The sequence below is a fragment of the Macrobrachium nipponense genome, chromosome 10, assembly GCF_015104395.2.
Source record: "Macrobrachium nipponense isolate FS-2020 chromosome 10, ASM1510439v2, whole genome shotgun sequence".
In the NCBI taxonomy this organism is placed as follows: Eukaryota; Metazoa; Arthropoda; class Malacostraca; order Decapoda; family Palaemonidae; genus Macrobrachium; species Macrobrachium nipponense.
In genome coordinates this window covers 38,743,971-38,764,572 of record NC_087204.1, presented here as the reverse complement: position 1 = coordinate 38,764,572, position 20,602 = coordinate 38,743,971, and the positions used below count along the sequence as shown (strand labels likewise).

Genomic DNA, 20,602 nt, shown 5'->3' with positions numbered 1-20,602 from the left:
TATTTTTACTATAGTTTTTGCTGCAAACCTCAATCATATATTTCCGCTGAAGGAATATTATTAATGTGCTGCATGCATTACTTCTTTTTGAGCTGTCAAACATATTATTGATTGTTTCATGGTCAGTGAACCAAGGCAGAGAATCACCATGCGCAGATAAATATCAGCGAGGTATTCTTGAGCTACAAGTGAACAAGTAGTATGATTATGTACGCTAGCACTTCATACAATGATTACATAAAACTTTTTCAAAGTCTACGTCCATAGTTCTTGGTAATTATTATTATTATTATTATTATTATTATTCATGTGACCAACCATAATACTCATTATCGCCGAAATTACACTTTTTCTGTCTTTTTTTATTTGTGATTTCATCATTTGCTATTAGTGACGCAAGGTCTTTGCCAGAGAAGTCATAATTATAACCTATAGTAATTACAGTTTTTTTTAATGACATACGATGAGTAAAACTCGTCAAATCTACACGTCACATTGTAATGCATGTAAGTGTCTACAAGGTACGAGATACAGCATAAACTTCGTATTATTTTAACTCTTTGCTCAAACAAAGAATTAATGAAGGAAATGACAAGGCAGGATAGACGAACAAGCTTGGTGTAAAAATAGTAGTATAATGCAAAGTGGCAACTCCTCCCCTAGATCGGTGCGAGATGTTACCTTCTCCTACACAGTCTCGTGTTTGGGGTCACAAAGTCTTGTAGGACCTCACCACATGATAAGTGCAAGGCAAGCCTTCAGTAGAGCACTGGAGTTTGCTAGCGTAACACCGCTAGTATAACCAATCGTGTTGACTGTCAGAAGAAGCAAGGTTGAATTTAATACCAGTTTATATTTATAGATAAAAAATTGTGCCACAGTTTTATTAGTGTGTAAGAAGTGCTCGCGGTGAATACAGACTAGGCGCCGTGGTTTGGTTTTTGGACACCTCTTCGCTTATATTAATCGATAAATTATGTCGTCTCAGGTCAGCCTCATTGCAAATGCCTTCTCTCCCATGACGCACCAGCAAAATGGTAAGTACTCCTGAAGATAAGGGAATTATATGTTCATTAGAAATATGCTGTCATTACTATTCTAGTGTATTTTCCGAAGGCAGCTCTTTGATTTGCTCATTTTCTTTGTTTCTGGACTTCTCTTCCCATGGTTTAAGAGATTTATCCTGTACTTCACATCTTTATTCATGTCTTTATTTCACATCTTTATTTATGAAGGAATTCTTTATACTTACTTCCTTAAATCTGTTCTTACTTTCTCTAGCTATCAGTCACCATTCGAACAATAAAGCTGGTCCCTTTCATGCATATATAAGTATTGGTCTATCGTTTCTGTGAACAACTGGTTCGTCCATATCGCAATACTGCGGTAGGACATACATAGCTTTTAACAAGACATTCCCTAGCACTGCGAGTTTCGTGTGGAAATCAAAATGCCCGTCTAGGTAACAGTTTCTTTCACGCTGTTGAGAAGAATCTCTAGAATATTTGCCGACAGGCCTAGATGTTGAAATATGATCAAGTATACAAATGCAGGTAATCATGAGAGCCATTCAATAACAGGAAGTGATCTTCACAAAGGTCTGTAAAAGAATTCGGAGAATTATCCGTCTGATTATCGTAATATTTATTTATGTCTTTGCGTGAAAAGAGTTAGATACAATGTATTTAAACAGAGGTTATCTCAGCAGAGTATTTTCTTTCCTACTTTTTTTGTCGGGGCAGGAGGTCATGAAGGGTGAAAATCCCACGCGGTTCGGGGAAAACCTTACCTTATTAGGTTAGCTGCTGACTCATAGCTATAAAAATACCACTGCATGATCTTTAAGTATTATTGTTATTTCTATTATTGGTTTTTCTAGAATAGGTATGAATAAATGCTGTAGCCCGTTTTCGCGCGCGCTCACACATACATGAATATATATATATATATATATATATATATATATATATATATATATATATATATATATATATATATATATATATATATATATATATGATATATATATATATAATATATATATATATATATATATATATATATACCCCACTGGTCTACCAAATAAAAAAAAAAAGTTAAACGGATACACAGTGTATGTGGGCAGAGCGAAGCATGCCTATGTGACGTCACCAGTCACACAGGTATGACGCCAACTGATGGAGTGACGTCATCGACATCACCCCGATAAAAGGGAAAAAAAATTGCGCTGAAAACCACAACAGCTATTTGCACACTGGCTCGCATTACATGGTGGTCAAATTAAATGTACCGTTGTTTTTTATTTCTAGAAATTTAATGGCAGTGGGGTAATAGGTGACAGGAATAGTAATTAAGATCATCCTTATATTTGATCACGTTATTCGTTCATAAATATGTATTGTAATTATTAGAACAGTCCTTTATTACTCGGAAACTGATTGATTCATTTTGGAGGGAGACATGTTAAATGTACATTTCCATATTTTTATTCGATATTTGAAAAAAATATCAAAATAAGACTTTTCTTTCATTATTGTTTCTACTACGATTTTTTTTAATTTTTCCCCTATTATAGTTTTTTTCAAATTTTCCCTTCCACCACATTTTTATCAATTTGAAAGTTAGGCCATATCTAGGAAATACATCGTGTAAAGTCATTTCAAGACTGATTAATTAGGTCGATGACGTACTCAAGGTAATGTGAGTTGTATAGAATAAAAATTCTAATGTATCTCCTCATAGATCGATTGCTTTTACGATGATAAAGTCATAAAAAGCAAGGATTATTTTCCCCATATTAACATCAACATTCCAGCTCTTTTACTGCTGCAGTAGAGTTCTCCAACCTTGAAAAGATCCCAAAGTCGATTGTAGTATTGCCTCGGGGTTTGGCGCGTTCAAGCAGGTTCCGTTATGTTTAAACGTCTGCTCTCTGTTCTCGCCTTGCAACAGAGAGGACGTGTGCATCCTATAGGTGTTTTAGACATTCTTCATCACATAGGTGGCGGTATACTATACTTTATTGCCAAGATATGAAACAGTTTGAGTCAAGTTATCATTGTATATTTAGTGTAGGTGTTTGGAAATTTTGTTTTGGTGAATGGCTAAAGGTATGTTTTTGGGCAAGATGTAAATTCACACGAGCCTATATATATATATATATATATATATATATATATATATATATATATATATATATATATATATATATATATATATATATATATATATATATATATATACATATATATATATATATATATATATATATATATATATATATATATATATATATATATATATATATATAGGCTCGTGTGAATTTACATCTTGCCCAAAAACATACCTTTAGCCATTCACCAAAACAAAATATCCAAACACCTACACTAAATATACAATGATAACTTGACTAAAACTGTTTCATATCTTGGCAATATGTATACCGCCACCTATGTGATGAAGAATGTCTAAAACACCTATAGGATGCATATACATATATAGCATATATATACATTATATTATGGGTATATATATATGTATTCTATGTATACATATATATACATATATATATACATATGTAATGTATATATATGTCTATATATACATATATATATACATATATATATGTATATATATATGTATATATATACATATATATACATATGTGTATATATATGTATAGTATGTATATATATACATATATACAGTACATATATATGTAGATATATGTATATATGTATATATATATACAAATACTACCTATATAATATATATGTATGTATAGATATATATATCTATATATATATATATATATATATATAAATATATGTATGGTAGATATATATATATATATATATATATAATATATATATATATATCTATATATATATATATTATATGTACACTCACTGTAGATTCTGAATGTGATATAAAGAAAAAAATGAATATATTAAAATTAACAGTTTTTTGCGCAGTTTTTGTGGCATCATGAGAACAGAAATGGTGAGAAACAGGAAGGCACTTTGAGCCGTTAAGGGGGTTAACCCACTGCCATCTTGAATTGAGTCAATTCAAGATGGCGGAGGTTAACCAGGGCAGAGCAAGCCCTCCTTTACACAGCAGGCCCTGCGCGCCATTAGCCGCAGGGCCATAGGTGGTCACTGCCCACAGCTGGGTGTCGGTGAGTAGTGTACTCAACATGGGCCTTTACCATCGACCGACCCGTAAGCCTTGTAAGGTATGAAAACTCTCTAGAAACTGCCTGATATTGACACCTGGAATCAGGTCTACCAACAGAACTAGAATGGAATCAGAATAGCAATTCGGGTCATTTCAGAAATGAGTCGTTAAAATTTTTGTTTCTGTTTATGCACATAAGTGCTGGATAGTATACGTATACGATAGTTAAAGAAACTGTTCTGTTGTTTAGTAATAAAATATACAGATGAATGTATAAATTTTAGCATATCACTTTTTGCTGAAGGTTGAAGCATTTTCATTCAAAGTAAAACGAATATATTTTGGAAATACCAAAGATATTTTAGGCAGAAGATATAATGAAATTCATATAGTCAAGGTTTATAAAAATGCTTTTATAACTTGTTTGCCAAGATATAAAAGCAATTTATGCAAGGCACCAAAATCTTTTATCCACAGAATTGAAGACAAACTGAAGATATTGAGATCTTTATAGTCAGGGGAAACATACCTTAAATAATGCATAGAAATTTATATTGTCAAGACAAAAAGATATTTTGTTGTAAGAAAACGTCACATTGTTATAGATAACAAAGTTTATTCTTTAATAAGGAGTACGCAATATTTTCAGCTAAAGTATAAAGATTCCGATGGGGAAGATATAGAAGCATTTTAACATACGTTAGTCAAAGCATGAAGTTATTTTTTAGCCAAGCTAAGATTAGGAATAACTATGCATAAAATATAACTTCGTTATATTTTATGCTAAAATAAGATTCTGTTATTTACGTGCATTAGAGAGCGCATTCAGGCTTTTAGCGTAAGAACCTCGCTTTCAGATTCCTGCTGAATAAGTTATATATATATATATATATATATATATATATATATATATATATATATATATATATATATATATATATATATATATATATATATATATATATATATATATATATATTGCTTTTGTATCTCCCCTATCGGAATCTTTATACTTTAGCTGAAAATATTGCGTACTCCTTATTAAAAAATTAACTTTGTTATATATAACAATGTGACGTTCTCTTACAACAAAATATCTTTTTGTCTTGACAATATAAATTTCTATGCATTATTTAAGGTATGTTTCCCCTGACTATAAACACATTCAATATCTTCAGTTTGTCTTCAATTCTGTGGATAAAAGATTTTGGTGCCTTACATAAATTATGTTATATATATATATATATATATATATATATATATATATATATATATATATATATATATATATATATATATATATATATATATATATTTATATATATATATATATATATATATATATATATATATATATATATATATATATATATATATATATATATATATATATATATATTATATATATATATATATATATATATATATATATATCTAACATAATTCTTCCATCATGCGTACATTGTCTAAATTACGCAAAGCTAGGATAATGCGAAAATATGATACCTGTTTTGAATACCTGTTTTTAAAAACAAAGTCGGTGAACCTGATGTATTAATCATAGAATTTTTGATGATCGTAAATGCGTTTCTTATGTTCCCTTTCCTCTCTCTCTCTCTCTCCGTCTCTCCGTCTCATCTCTCTCTCTCCGCACCTCCGTCTCTCTCTCTCTCTCTCTGTATATATATATATATATCCTGTGAGAAAGGTGTGATCTGAATCATGGTCACAGGAAAAATCTTAGTATAACTTATGTAGAAACTAATCGTTAAGCTCAAGTTACTTATGACCATGACCCTTTCGACCAGAGAGCGTAACAAACTTCTCTCTTATGGCCACTCAAAAACTTACGGATCCTTCAGTCTTCTATTAAGTATATTATCTATCGCTACTCACATAAATTTTAGAGATAACGAAGTTTCAGATATAATGGTAGTAGATTTAAACAGATAATAATACTTGAACTATAATAATCATTACCTTTAAAGTATAATTCGTATAATGCTAGTTGTTAGCCTATATCATAAATGTTCAACATTATTCTAGATATGCTTCAAAAACGTGCTAGTGATTTCCTCCCTCAAAAAATCATGTCCCAGCTAGTAAGAACCGTCTGGTGCCGGCTAGAACTAGTATAAACCACTGATCATAAGAAATGTTCACGAAAGTATGTGTAATAAGGCGCCAGCTTTCGCTATAAAGAGTTAGAATCATTGCACGCCTCAGGGACTGAGGAGGTCTGGGTTAAACCGCGGAGTTAGTCTTTGTGTCATAGTCGTGAGGTGTCTCCAATCTGCAGTCGTGTGAGTTAGTGTTGCCAGAGAGAGCCATCGACATTTTTGTTCGGAGTCTGGTATATTTGCAAAGGCGTTTGGGCATGTGGATCATGCCTTTGTTTTCGCATAAGTTCAGACATCTTACTTTCCAATTCTCCCGAACAGTTTTGGTGGAGACAGTGAATTAAGTTAGATTTATATCGTGAAAGTACATCCTTAATCTATCATTATAAACATACATAGAATAGAGGTGACTTTTCGTAAGTCGAACAAAGATAATCCCGAATACGACTCATAGACAAAAAAAAAAAAAAAAAATAATAATGAAAAATCAGTAAATAAAATATGAAAAACATTTATTGCCAGCTCTAGCATCATATTATTTCGAACTTACTCTGTGTGCCATAAAGGGCCAGCCAATGAAATTGTAGGCTGGAAAAAAAAAATTGAAAAAACTAATTTCTTTCTGTTTCGTTACTCTACCTCCGTGTCTTAACTCGCCTTCAGGTAAGTGTTCCAATACTTGGTACATTGATTCCATTAATATGAACAGATTCAATAACTGTTCTTGAAAATCAGGCTTTGATAGCTTTTTGCTTCCATTGCGTGACACTTCATCTCTCTCTCTCTCTCTCTCTCTCTCTCTCTCTCTCTCTCTCTCTCTCTCTCTCTCTCTCTCTCTGAAATTATAGCATGGCGGCCTTGAACTAAAACCCCAAGTAACTGGTGAGGCAGTCAATGAAAGCACATCAGCATCATTAACACGATTAATCGTCACAACTTTCTCATAACAATTGATGCTACCGCTTAACTGTATGCAGGTCGTTGACCGTAGATCACATTGCGTAAGCTTCGTAATATCATTTATTAATATACAGAAACCGCTTGCGTTATTTTCCCATAATGACTAATAGACTTAGCAAAACAGAGAGATCAGTTTTCGCCTTGGGCAATCCAGTCTTGCCCTTTCTTCTAAGACTGTCGTCACTAGAATGCCTAGGATCGAGGTTAACTGAAGACCATAAGAACCGTTTTCCTGAGCTGATTTTCACTCACAGTACGTGCCCATTTTGTGGGCAAAAAGTGGTTGGCATACGTACTAGCGTTCAAGTGTTTCCTTACTATGTGGTTGCTATGCGGTAGAAGTACGCGACCGATTTTAAAACCAGGGAACCCGGATTTTTTTCCCATAAACTAATTTGTATCATCTGCTTACTAGACCTAACTTCTTTACGCCACGACCACAAGAAGAGTTTTTCGCATTTGATTACCAGTTACAATACTTAATTGCTTAGTAATCATTATGGCGGTTTAGTATTCGATTTCTGTGGTCCTCTTCCATAATCATATTGTTATTATAATCGCTATTATTCACCCGGTATTTATTTTTATGAAGCTAGGAAGAAACGATGATTTGTACAGATCAAGCTACCCTTATGCCAGTACGGGTTCTTGCGCAATGACGGTCCATAATGAAAGAAATGGCGTTGGTGTCCATAAGAAGCCTTGCGGGGATTTTCTTCTCGAACCAAGGAACAGAACAGAGCCAGGAGAGGTAAATGAAAAATTCAATTTTGTTTAGCACAAAGTATATCCCGGTGTTAAAGTGCTCGTCCTTTTTTTTTTTTTTTTTTAAATAGGGAAAAACAGAAAACATTCAAGTTGGAGATGACTAAACTACTAAATTCGTCCAACTCGCCGATTCAGAAAACCCTTATGTAACATTTTACAAGGCCTGGAATTTATAAATCCTTGCTGAAGGCTTTCTGGAAGTCCCGGCGACGGTCTCGCGCAAAAACTGGTAATAGTTGCTCATGCAACCTCGACTAGACCGGTGCTGGAAAACTGCTTCGCGGTGTTTCCTCTTAGTCTTTATTGGTACGATGTATTGCCTGTGTTCTAAGTAGGGGTTGAATATGCAGGTTATTTTTTATCTTTAATCCAAGGAAAAACGAATCACGTCACATGGTTATGTGTAAAACCAACCTTCGCCATTGTTCTTATATTATCTTTATCCCAAAATTACTAAGTATAATCTTCCTTTAACAATATTTTGCTTGCATGCAACTGTTGTAACTTGTTTTAGAGTAGCTCGACGACGTATTCCTCTCTACCCTGAGTATGCCTTCGATTGTTTTCATTTTTTTAAGAAAAATAAGGATTATTTCCCAAAATAAAGATCTGTCTAGACTGAAGAATTTCATATTCTGCTGGGGCGAGACACTTTCTAGCTTGTAGTGTTTCAACGTGCAAATAATTCAGTTGCATATAAAATTCATCCAGTTTCTTTGTGCCTGTATGTCTGTCTCTGAATATGTATTATATATATATATATATATATATATATATATATATATATATATATATATATATATATATATATATACATACATATATATATATATATATATATATATATATATATATATATATATATATATATATACGCACATTCAGAGAAGCTTATTGATGAACGTTAATCAATAAGCTTCTTTATATATATATATATATATATATATATATATATATATATATATATATATATATATTATATATATATATATAAAGAAGCTTATTGATTAACGTTCATCAATAAGCTTCTGCTGAATGTGTATATATATATATATATATATATTATATATATATATATATATATATATATATATTATACATATTCAGAGACAGACATACAGGCACAAAGAAACTGGATGAATTTTATATGCAACTGAATTATTTGCACGTTGAAACACTACAAGCTAGAAAGTGTATATATATATATATATATATATATATATATATATATATATATATATATATATATATATATATATATATATATATATATATATATATATATAAAGAAGCTTATTGATGAACGTAGGCTGAAAAATATTTTTAAAAATTAGCAAAAAAGCACTGTGACGTGATTATGTGACACAGTGAAGGTAATTGAGTATCATGCATAGGAAATTGATAATCATTATAAATTTTTGTGAGTAAAATGATGCTCAGTCTGGTGCTATGTCTTTCCGACCGACGCCATTTCGTCCATCATCACTTCGTCCACTTCTTTTGGTCCTACGTCTTTTTGTCCGACGTTTTCTTTGTTCAACGACATTTTTCCCAATTTATTGTGATCACTAGTAAATAAACTCAAGAGAAAAATGGTGAATATCAAGAGCAAAAAAGCTTTATTGATAGACTACAAGTGAAATAGAGGTTAAAAATGTATTTAAGCGAACCCTTCCTCTTCCTTCAGAGTTTTGATTAAGTCCCAAATATTCAAATGTGCTCCACCCGCTTTACGCTGTTTCGCAGAATGTATCCCCCTCTATGGCATTATTTGTTCTTGGTAGATCTTGAAGGATACGCGGATTAACATTCCATACAGCTATCGGGAATGTAGTAGGTGGCTCTCTCCTTCATCTAGCACCACGTCCTCTCACAATGCCTATGTAAGTCTAGTCGAAGTAAGTGATGAATCAACAGGTATTTCTTCATCATCTATTAAATCTTCATGAGCCTCTTCGACATCTTCAACAGGAAGGAAGGCCAGTGCTGAAAAAAAAACATCGAATTTTAAGACAGAAATCTGAGTCTGTATTGAATTTTTCTTTGAACCATAAATCTGTCGTATATCAATACAATTATTGGCCCAAATAAAAGAAACATACCACATCAGATGAATTAGGAATGATGAATTATCTGCCTTGTGCACTGCAACTTCGAAATCTCCCATGATATCAAGCGGATCAGCATTAGGTGGCATAATTTTCAATTGCTCAAAAGATAATACGTATGTCTGCTTTGTTTTATTCGGCAGTAATGCAAAGACCCGTGGAAAACTTCTACCTTTAACTTGTACATCAATGCAAAACAATTGGAACCACTGTTCTGGCATAGTTTTGAACCTCAAGAGCACTTTCTGGTGCAAATACTGATAAGTGCTGTTGATCCTCTACGCCCGAATCATATTTCAGAAACTGTTCGCCATTATCAAATTAACAATATTCGTCAGGTATTTCAAAACCATGTCTAGCCGCTGGGTTAGCTGGAAATCCTATTTTTTTTTTTTTTCTCGGCACCTTTGAATAGTCCTTGAAAGCACTGGCAGCCTATGAAGTTGAGAGCAAGTATTTTCTGTTAGTTGCGTAAATTTGGTCACAATTATGCTGCGCGAACTTGCCGCTATGTTTTCCACTGCTTCATGCTTTATTTCTGCAACTGTTTTTCTAGCAGTTAACGAATCTGCATCAGCTGGATGAAGGTGCTCACTAAAAAACTGAATAATTTTCAGATCATTGTTTTCCATTACCGTGTGAATTCACACTGAACACAGACTTCTTTTTTCACATCTCCAGTATTCTTTTCTTAGTTTTGTATTGTTTGAATGGAAATCGTAGATATAACTAGTTTCTTCAACTACTACTTCTCTATTGTTCTTGGTCGATACAATGTACTTTGCCATTTCTCGAAGGGAAAATTTACATTAAATGTTAGCAATTTCTATATATAGTGCCAGACTTCAGAGAGAGAGAATGAGTATACTGCTTTATCATAAGGTTTTAACAATACAGTAACAACTTTTAACAGAAAAGAACAGAGAACGGTAATAACAATCCTTTAACGAGGCTCGTTCACGGGAAGAGAACGGCAGTAGGATTTCCTTTAACGAGGCTCGTTCAGGGGAAGAGAACGGCAGTAGGATTCCCTTTAACGAGGCTTGTTCAAGGGAAGAGAACGAAAATAGGATTCCTTCAACGAGGCTCGTTAAAGGGAAGAGAACGAAAATAGAACTCCTTCAACGAGGCTCGTTTAAGGGAAGAGAACGGAAATAGGATTCCTTCAACGAGGCTCGTTATACCTTATTTCTAAGCAGTTTATTTACATTTGGACCAAAATTCGTTGGACAAAAAAAAAAAATCATTGGACAAAAAGAGACGACCTACAGACGTGGACGAAGTGACATCGGACGAAAAGTAGGATCACGCCCAGTCTGACATCATGAATCATTTTAAATAGATAAACCAATAAAAGTCTGTAGATAAAATCCCCCAGAACACTGAGAATAACCGGTAACCCATTTATACTCTGGGGCCCTTTAGTCATCAGCAGGTATATATAAACAACTTGCGAAGGAGAGTTCCCTGACGAAGTATTGTCACGTCTTACGGTGGAGTAGAATATATTATTTCGGTGTCGCTTTTCCTATGAATGCGACTATTGATCCCTTTGTTTGCTGGTTTTTCTTTCCTACCTGCTGATTCATCTTCATCCTGTTCGGTTTAACAGCAAGAGTGGGGAATATTCGTGAAATTTGTTTATGAAGTTAGATACGTTATAGGAAACAGGATTATATATATATATATATATATATATATATATATATATATATATATATATATATATATATATATATATATATATATATATATATGTGTGTGTGTGTGTGTGTGTGTGTGTGTGTGTGTGTGTGTGCGCGCATGTAGAATACTGTTTCCTAAACGTATCTAGCTTCATAAACTGATTTTCACGAATATTTCCCACTCTTTCTGTTAAACCGAACAGAATATATATATATATATATATATATATATATATATATATATATATATATATATATATATTCTGTTCGGTATATATATTATCTGTTAAACCGAACAGAATATATATATATATATATATATATATATATATATATATATATATATATATATATTCTGTTGCGGTATATATATATTCTGTTTAAACCGAACAGAATATATATATATATATATATATATATATATATATATATATATATATATATATATATATATATATATATATATATATATACATATATATATATATATATATATATATATATATATATATATATATATATATATATATGTATATATATATATGTTAGTATATATTTTTAAAAAAAGCTATTATTATATCAGACTGAGTTTTTATGTTAATCGATATTTTTTAAAAGATTACGATTTTTCTTAGCATCAGAACCTGATTTTCACTAATATTCACCACTCCTTGCTTGTTAAACCGAACAGAAATATATTATATATTATTATATATATATTTTAAATATAGTATTTTAATATATATATATATATATTTGTATATATATTATATATTTTTAAAAGCTATTATTATATCGGACTGAGTTTTATTTAATCGACATTTTTTAAAGATTACGATTTTTCTTAGCATACTACTTACTATCTTCACCTGTGTCACACAATCTCGTTGGAGTACTTTGTTATTAATTTTTTATATCCTTCAACCTACCTTCATTAATATTCTTTATTTATCTGCATCCTTCCGATAATTTAGAAACGATCATAGACTAACATTCAGGTTGCAGATTTAAAGTATATAAGTAGTTTTCTGAGAGAAACTACCCAAGGTGACCTTTCAGGCACGTAAAGATCACTCTTATGACCTTTTTGCAAGGGTACTGAGTCTTCCCTCAAATTATTGCAGGTGTGGATGCGGTAACGTGTCCTTTCATTAATCTCGTGGTATTTCATTAAAGCATTAATTTTCACTTACCTCTTACAAACTGCAAACTTTGCTGTGGATTTCTTCCTGATTTCGATTTCAGATAAATTGGTGGGTGAAGCTTTATTAACCAATATAAAGACGTCAATTTTTTTCCAACTTCCCGCGAGAAAAAATTCTATTGATATAGCGATAGGTTGCAGAAATATACATCTCTCAGTGAACCAGTGTCATGTTTTACATACACTTAAGTAGTGTATAAAGTACATACACTTAAGTAGCGTATAAGTAGGCATGCGTAGTGTATACCTTGAAATATCTGCTGTAGCGTTTGAATTTTGAGATTTGACATGCATGTTGTATCACAAATATTAGTGTAAAATTTGGACAGTGTAATCATACCATATCTTTTTTCATAAAAATAGGCACATAATCTGCTTACCCTTGTTAAAATCGCTGTAAAATAGTCGTAGTGATTCATAAATAATATACTTTCATATAACAGTGTACATTATTACGAAAATGGAAATGGATTTGGTGTCGTATAAAGAGTTTGAATATACATTCGAACCGGTTGAAGAGTCGGAATGTTGAACTCTATCCCTCACATGAAAACCTAATCATCAGTTTCACAAGAAAATATCTAACAAACTTTCTCAATCTCTTCTTCTCTCTAGATTATTCCACTGAAGCTGACCTCGACCCGGAAGAGCAGAAAAGAAGTATTTTCTACATATCACAGGCTGCGGATAACGCCCACCAGTTGACAGAAGCCGTTCTGAATGTTTCAGAGCCTAAGCCACCGTCACCCGTCATGGAGTATGAGGTAATGTCATCGTTATTAATTAATGTCTTGCTGTATAGTCTCTCTCTCTCTCTCTCTCTCTTCTCTCTCTCAGTGGCGGATTTAAGGGGTATGTGGTTGGTGGGCTCCTGTTTACGTGCTCCCCTCCAATGAATATGAATGATAGAACATTGTTTTATTTCAATAAATGATCATTAGTGGCAAAAATGTGCATAGTTAATGATTATTTCAAAAACAAAAACAACAACTACTACTACTGTGTGTGTATATGTGTACATACATGTATAAATATTGATATATATGTACCGTATCTGTGTACTTGTTACATATATGAATTTTTATCACATCACTCTCCTAAGTGACCCCCCACAATGAAAGATTTCTAGACCTGCCACTGCGTCTCTCTCTCTCTCTCTCTCTCTCTCTCTCTCTCTCTCTCTCCACCCGTTTTACGCTAAGAGAAAAGAGAAAAGGTAATAAACTTAGTCTCAACCAGTTCCTGCTACTCATAGCCACAGGTATAATTAGAGGTACTGGTATACGTAAGGCTGAACTAACGACCTACATTCTGCAAAGATAGACAGAAGTCGCACTTACTGAAAGTGTGGGTGAGCGTTTGAGGTGAACGGGGAGAGAGAGAGAGAGAGAGAGAGAGAGAGAGAGAGAGAGAGAGAGAGAGAGAGAGAAGGAGGAGAACGAAATCGTGATATTTTTTTTTCTATGAAACAGCGTCTTGTTGTAGAACCGCGAATGGGCCATACATATCGACATTAAAAACTGGAGGTATTTTTTTACGTTATATAACTTCGCGTTAATTTATCGTAAGATAAAATCAAATAGAGAGAAAGAAGGTATCAGCCTTTTATTCCCAACCGCCCTTTTAAGTTGCAATATGTAGCAACTTGAAAGGTGCGTAAAATGTTCAAGGTTGCAAATATTCTCCAGAGGATGGAGCTTCCCCACGCATGGAGGGCGGGCGATGGAGCCAGTGTCTGCAAGTTGAATAATAAAAAAAAAAAAAATGTGTGGAGGAGGGTCCCAGAAATACCACTGACGGATGTCAAGGTTCGCACACGAACAGTGGGAGAAGTATGGAAGGTACGCATCTAAAGGACGCTTTAATAAGATAATTTCTTGTAATCTGTACATCAGGATGCCCGCATCATGATGTCATCTCCTCGTCTCACCAAAAGTGAGGCATTTCACGAAGTGCAGTAAAGAAGTCAAATTCTTAAGACAAATCTAATCAACTCCAATTCCTTTGCCCTTCCTCGGACTTCACGAAGTGTTTGCGCATTCATGTCAGATCCATGGGATAATAAGTGACTGTGTTTGGACCTAATAAGATTCATTTACATACATCTTTGTTTATGTGGGCTCAGCATGAATTCAGACATGACTCCTGGGCAAGTTTTGCCAGTCGCTGGCATACAGAAATATAGCTCAAACTGTTAGGGTTCTTAAAAAGAATTAAAGATGGAAACGAAGTGTCAGGATGAAAATGTTAGTATCAATTAATAAGAATACTCAGTGTGAAGTTATTAATGTAGCAGTATTAGGTCGGTACCGAAAAAAGAAATAAAAAAAATACCTTATATGAAAACGGAAAATAAACAAAAAGGGCGAAAAATAAATTGCGCTTCATATAATACGCTTCATTTCTTTTTAAAATCTATATTGACATACGATGAATCAGTTTATAAAACTTGCACATCCTCTGTATTAGCATAGGTTAATTTCTTTTGTTATGAATTAAAATATTTTTCTATTGGCACACATTTCTATTTGACTTTTTAAGTGAATATAATGGCGAATGTACAAAATATTTAGCAGTCTATATATTATGGGTGAAAAAAGATTCTTAGAACATTAAACTCTATATGTCACGTCATAATATTCTCCTTTAGCTACCTAAAACCCTCCGTTATATGATGCCTTTCCTTCCCAAAAACAATCCGACGTATCGTAACACCTCGGGATATCTCACAAGGTACGATCCTTGACTGAGATCATACGTCATCAGTATGAATAACGATTATTTGAAAGTGCTGTTCCTGCTGGGTGGCAAGACAAAGGTTTTAATAAACAGGAACTCATTAACTTAACAAACTACTGGCTGACAAATGAAAGAGGTTTCAGTGGAATATGTACAGGAGGTAAAAATGAATTAATTGATATCGAAATGTCTTATTAGAACGTCTTCTTTCCCACCGTCATCCTTACACTAAGGGGTCGGTTGCCTGATGTCCCTTCTGCACTGCCTTCTATCAAAGGCATCATCCTCCACCAAACCTCTTCTCGTCACATCTTCCCTCACTTAATCTCGCCATCTAATTCTCTGTCTCCCACTCAATCTTCTTCCTCGAATAGGTTCCACCTAAGCCCTACTCACTCCCTCCTCATCCATCCTCAGCACATGCCCATACCATCTGAATCGTAACTCTCATATGACCTCTGTAATCTTTACCAAGCCTGCCTTTCTTATTTCATCACTTTCCAATCTCTCAAGCAGCGATATTCCCATAATCCACCTCAGCATTCTCATCTCTGTTCTCTCAAAGTTAATTCCTCTTTTCCTCTTAGAGCCCATGTTTCCGATCCATACATTAACACTGGTCTTATCACTGTGCTATAGTCTTATTAGAATGTAGTACTATCAAATATTTATGTAACTAACAGTCTGATCAAACGATCATGATACAGATCCGAAAAATCACTCGAGAATTTCAGTACAACTGGAATTTTTAATTCCGTTGATATGTACAAGAAGCTAAACATAAAGCACTTCATTTTGAAAATCATGCGGGCCAAGCTATACATACATTCATACACACACACACACACACACGCATATAATATATACTATATATATATATATGTATATATATGGATAATATATATATCTATATATATATATATCTATATATATATACATACATACATACATACATACATACATACATACATACAATACATACATGTGTGTGCATTGGATGACGTTGCAAGAATAAGACAATCGGGAGAAAATTCAATGTCCACCATTCTGTAAATTTCAGTGGTTAAGCCAAAAAATAGTGTATTTATATTAACACACGAAAGAATATACTCGAACAAGTCCTAAAACTTACACATTCGATGTAATTTTTTTTTTTTTTGTTGGGGGGTTTTTTTGGGGGGGGGGTTGGGGTTCTTTTTTTCTTTTTTTTAATGAAGCTCTTATCTGATGTAATGAAATAACGCGATGTAACTGTGACACACATGCTTTATTTTGAATTAAATTTCTTTCATGTGTCCCAATAAATGTTTACGTTTATAGAGTTTTATTGCATTATTCTACTAAAGCTTTTATTTTTCTGTATACTTATTTTTCAAAATTAGAAGTGGTTAATTATGACTGAGAAATTAATTTAATTTGTGTGGTTAATTATGACAGCGAAATTAATTACTTTTTGTGTTTCGCAGTGTTTCATGTTATTGTTGAGTAAATGAATCTTTACAGCTATTTTTACGAATCTATAAAACACGCATTTATTAGTTCCGTCAGACAAGAATATAAATAAGTAATATTCACAAAAGGTACATTTATCATTCAAGTGTTACGAGATTCATAAATTATATCCTTTGCCAGTTTTGAAGATCCAGATTTTTCTGAATTTTATGAGAGGCCCATAATCGTTGTAAGAAAATAAATTCATTTATTCATTTTCTGTCCTGTTGAACGGTAGGAGGAAAGCATCTGCTAAACTAAACATTTAAGTTGAATAAGAAGAAAAACAAAAGCAAAAGTAATTGAATTGTTCCTCAAGAAGAATCACATCACGTGAGGGGAAATTCCCACTTCCTGCTCTCTCTCTCTCTCTCTCTCTCTCTCCCGGTCTGTCCAAGAAGAGTTTCTATAATTAAACCCGGGCCTAGACTGGTAGAATGAGTTTCCTTATAAAAAAACACGGGGAAACTGACCTTGTACGGGCAACACCATTTTTAGCTCTTGTGATCCAGTGATGCATTTTGCTGAGCGGTTACCGACTACTGTACCTTTTCCTTAAAAAAAAAAAAAAAAAGGCGGGGCTCCATATCTCAAAAAATAACAGTAGAATTTTCTTGAAAATAATGTTATGTCACCCTCATCTAAATTTTCATAACGTAACCTAACCCAATGTAACCTAACCTCAGGGGCGTGGCATAAACCCGGCCTGGTGCAGTAACACCATACATGTCATGACTTTGCGAACATTCTCTCTCTCTCTCTCTCTCTCTCTCTCTCTCTCTCTCTCTCTCTCTCTCTCTATCAAATCCGGTAGAGTAAATTTACATAATCACACTAGTAACTTTGCCATCCTAGCAATTCAATCACTCATTTTCCCTAGAGTAGTTTCTGAACTTCAACGCAAAGGTTCATGATTGACTTCAAAGAAAAAAAATGGACGATGAAGATACTTATCCGAAAATAGATGCCTTTTATTATAGCCAAACGTTATGTTAACAAAATCTAATTAGCACATCCAATGCTTCAAACAGATAGAGAGATATAGATATACAGATAGTATGATAGCGAGTTTAGGAAGTGATTTAGAAATTACAAGGAAATCTGTGCCATATTTCCTTCGCCAGTGAAACTCGTTAAATCTCGTGCTGGGTTTTAGTGTGTATTTTTTGTTGTTCGTGTGTTTGGATTAAGTTGGTTCTTTTTTACCACTTGCTGTTAATAAGTCCTGCTGCGTTTGACCTCATCCGCTTGATGTTCAGCCCGATAGCTAGATGGATAGATGGGCAGACAGATAGATAAGTAGTATCGATCATCCTAGATAATTCAGTAATTTGTATGCCATATATCCATATTAAAAAGGTAATAATATTAATGATGAAAACGCCAAATCCAAAATTATTTTTTGTTTTTCTTATTCAGGAGAAAGTCACTTGAACTTCCAAATGCAAGTCTGCTTTGTTTTGCTCATTTCCAAAAAGTATATTCTAGTTCATGAAATTACAGAAGGTGCATCCCTCTTTATTTTATATTGTAATATGTAGACTGCAATTTCAAATGAATTTTCCTTGTATCTGCGAATAAATTGTTCTTCGTCAAGAATTTCTGGGAGAGATATTACTGTATTCAGAGAAATTATTTTTTTTTTATATATCAGTTCAATCAGAAATGGGAAACTGATGTTATTTACATAAACCTTAGGAAATACCAGAAGGAAGCATTATGTTAAAATTTTCACAGAGAGAGAGAGAGAGACAAAGAGAGGAGAGATTGATTAGAGTGAAAATTATAAAATGCTTCTGAATGTCGAGAAATTTGTCGATGATATTCTGCTTATGATAAAGATGGTTATTCTGTAATTTTTTCTAAACAAGATTTTCGAACTTTTCATTCAATCTATAAGAAATATAGACTTCTACAGGTAACCATAGGTAAGAAGTCATTCTCGCCATCAAAATTATAGAAAATTGATGACGTAATGTATGGTAACGCATCATAATGTCACACATTGTCTAACAAGGATAAATCAAATGAATGAGTTGAGAATATGTCATCACTGACATTAATAAAACATGCGAGAATAGTTTCACCATAAAAGATAGCTGCATGCTTTGTTAATGTCATTAATGAAATATTCTCAACTTATTCATCTAATTTATTCTTTTTAGACATGTCATATCATTATGACGCGTTTCCATACATTACGTCATCTTTTCTATTACTTGGATGCTGAGAATGACGTCCTACCTATGGATACCGGTACGATTATATTTCTTATAAATTGCATGAAAAGTTCGTTAAAACGCCTCTTTAGTAAAATATTACAGAATAAACAACATCTCTGTCATAATCAGAGTAACATTAACAAATTTCATGACACAAAAGTTTTTAAAATGTTGTCTTTCAGCAAAGGAAAACACAGTAAAACACATAGGCAATCATCTCAAAGACTCTCTCTCTCTCTCTCTCTCTCCTCTCGTCTCTCTCTCTCTCTCTCTCTCTCTCTCTCTCTCTCTCTCTCTCTCTCTCGGAAAATGTTAATATAGTTTCACAACCCGTTATATCCTAAGGAGATCATTTAACATCTCCATGGCACATTGATACCTAAGTTGTGACTCCGGGAAACGTATCTGAAAACGTACCTATTCGTATTTGACTGTTTTTATATTTTGCATGTATGCAACTGTTGTAACTTGTTTTAGAATGGCTTTAAGATACACTCCTCTCAACTGTGAGAATAACTTTTAGTTGGTTCCTTAATGTATGTAAAAATAAGGATAATTTTCCAAAATATGGATCTGCCATGCACTGAAGAATTTCTTATTCTGGCTGGAAGAGACACTATTTACTCTGAGATGTTCTAACATTCAAAAGATTCAGTTAGATACAAAATCCATTAAATCTCTCTCTCTCTCTCTCTCTCTCTCTCTCTCTCTCTCTCGTCGCCACTTGTATGCCTACTATATTGTAAGTGTGTATGTATTTCTGATCTAGTTAGATACTAATAGACAAATGTTTTCAGATATTAATTTTTACTTTGCAAACCGTAGGAGGTACTTAAATTCTTGTCAGAATATATTAGTAACCATTGTCAATTTCAAGTTCATCATCATCTAACATGTATTTTTAACAGTATGTTTTTCTAGAAGCATTTATCAAAAATTTGTTCAAGTGTTGGTGACTCGTGTTTAGGTTTAACGCCTTAGTCTCCCATTGTACTGAAGAAGAATAATTAAACGTGGTTTTCCTGACGCTCTGTGTTTCTAAAGATATCAGTATCGACGTTCTGTGAATGAAAATGCGGAATTCTTTACGCAGGCTCTCGTGCCATATTTTGTATTCGCTATATAA

General features: G+C 33.1%; 1 protein-coding gene across 3 annotated transcripts in view; it reads left to right on the top strand.

Moving 5' to 3' along the window:
* Positions 1-707: 707 nt before the first annotated feature.
* LOC135223570 (protein unc-13 homolog D-like) overlaps positions 708-20,602 on the top strand; it is a 47,787-nt gene continuing 27,892 nt past the window's right edge. The window contains exons 1-2 of one of the 3 annotated variants that reach the window (XM_064262087.1): positions 708-1,037; positions 13,640-13,788. In XM_064262087.1, the coding sequence (XP_064118157.1) occupies positions 977-1,037; positions 13,640-13,788 (210 nt within the window). In that variant the 5' untranslated portion in view covers positions 708-976. Of the gene's footprint in view, positions 1,038-6,389; positions 6,963-7,827; positions 8,011-13,639; positions 13,789-20,602 lie in introns of those variants that run through there. The other 2 variants (XM_064262088.1, XM_064262089.1) reach the window with 2 other exon arrangements.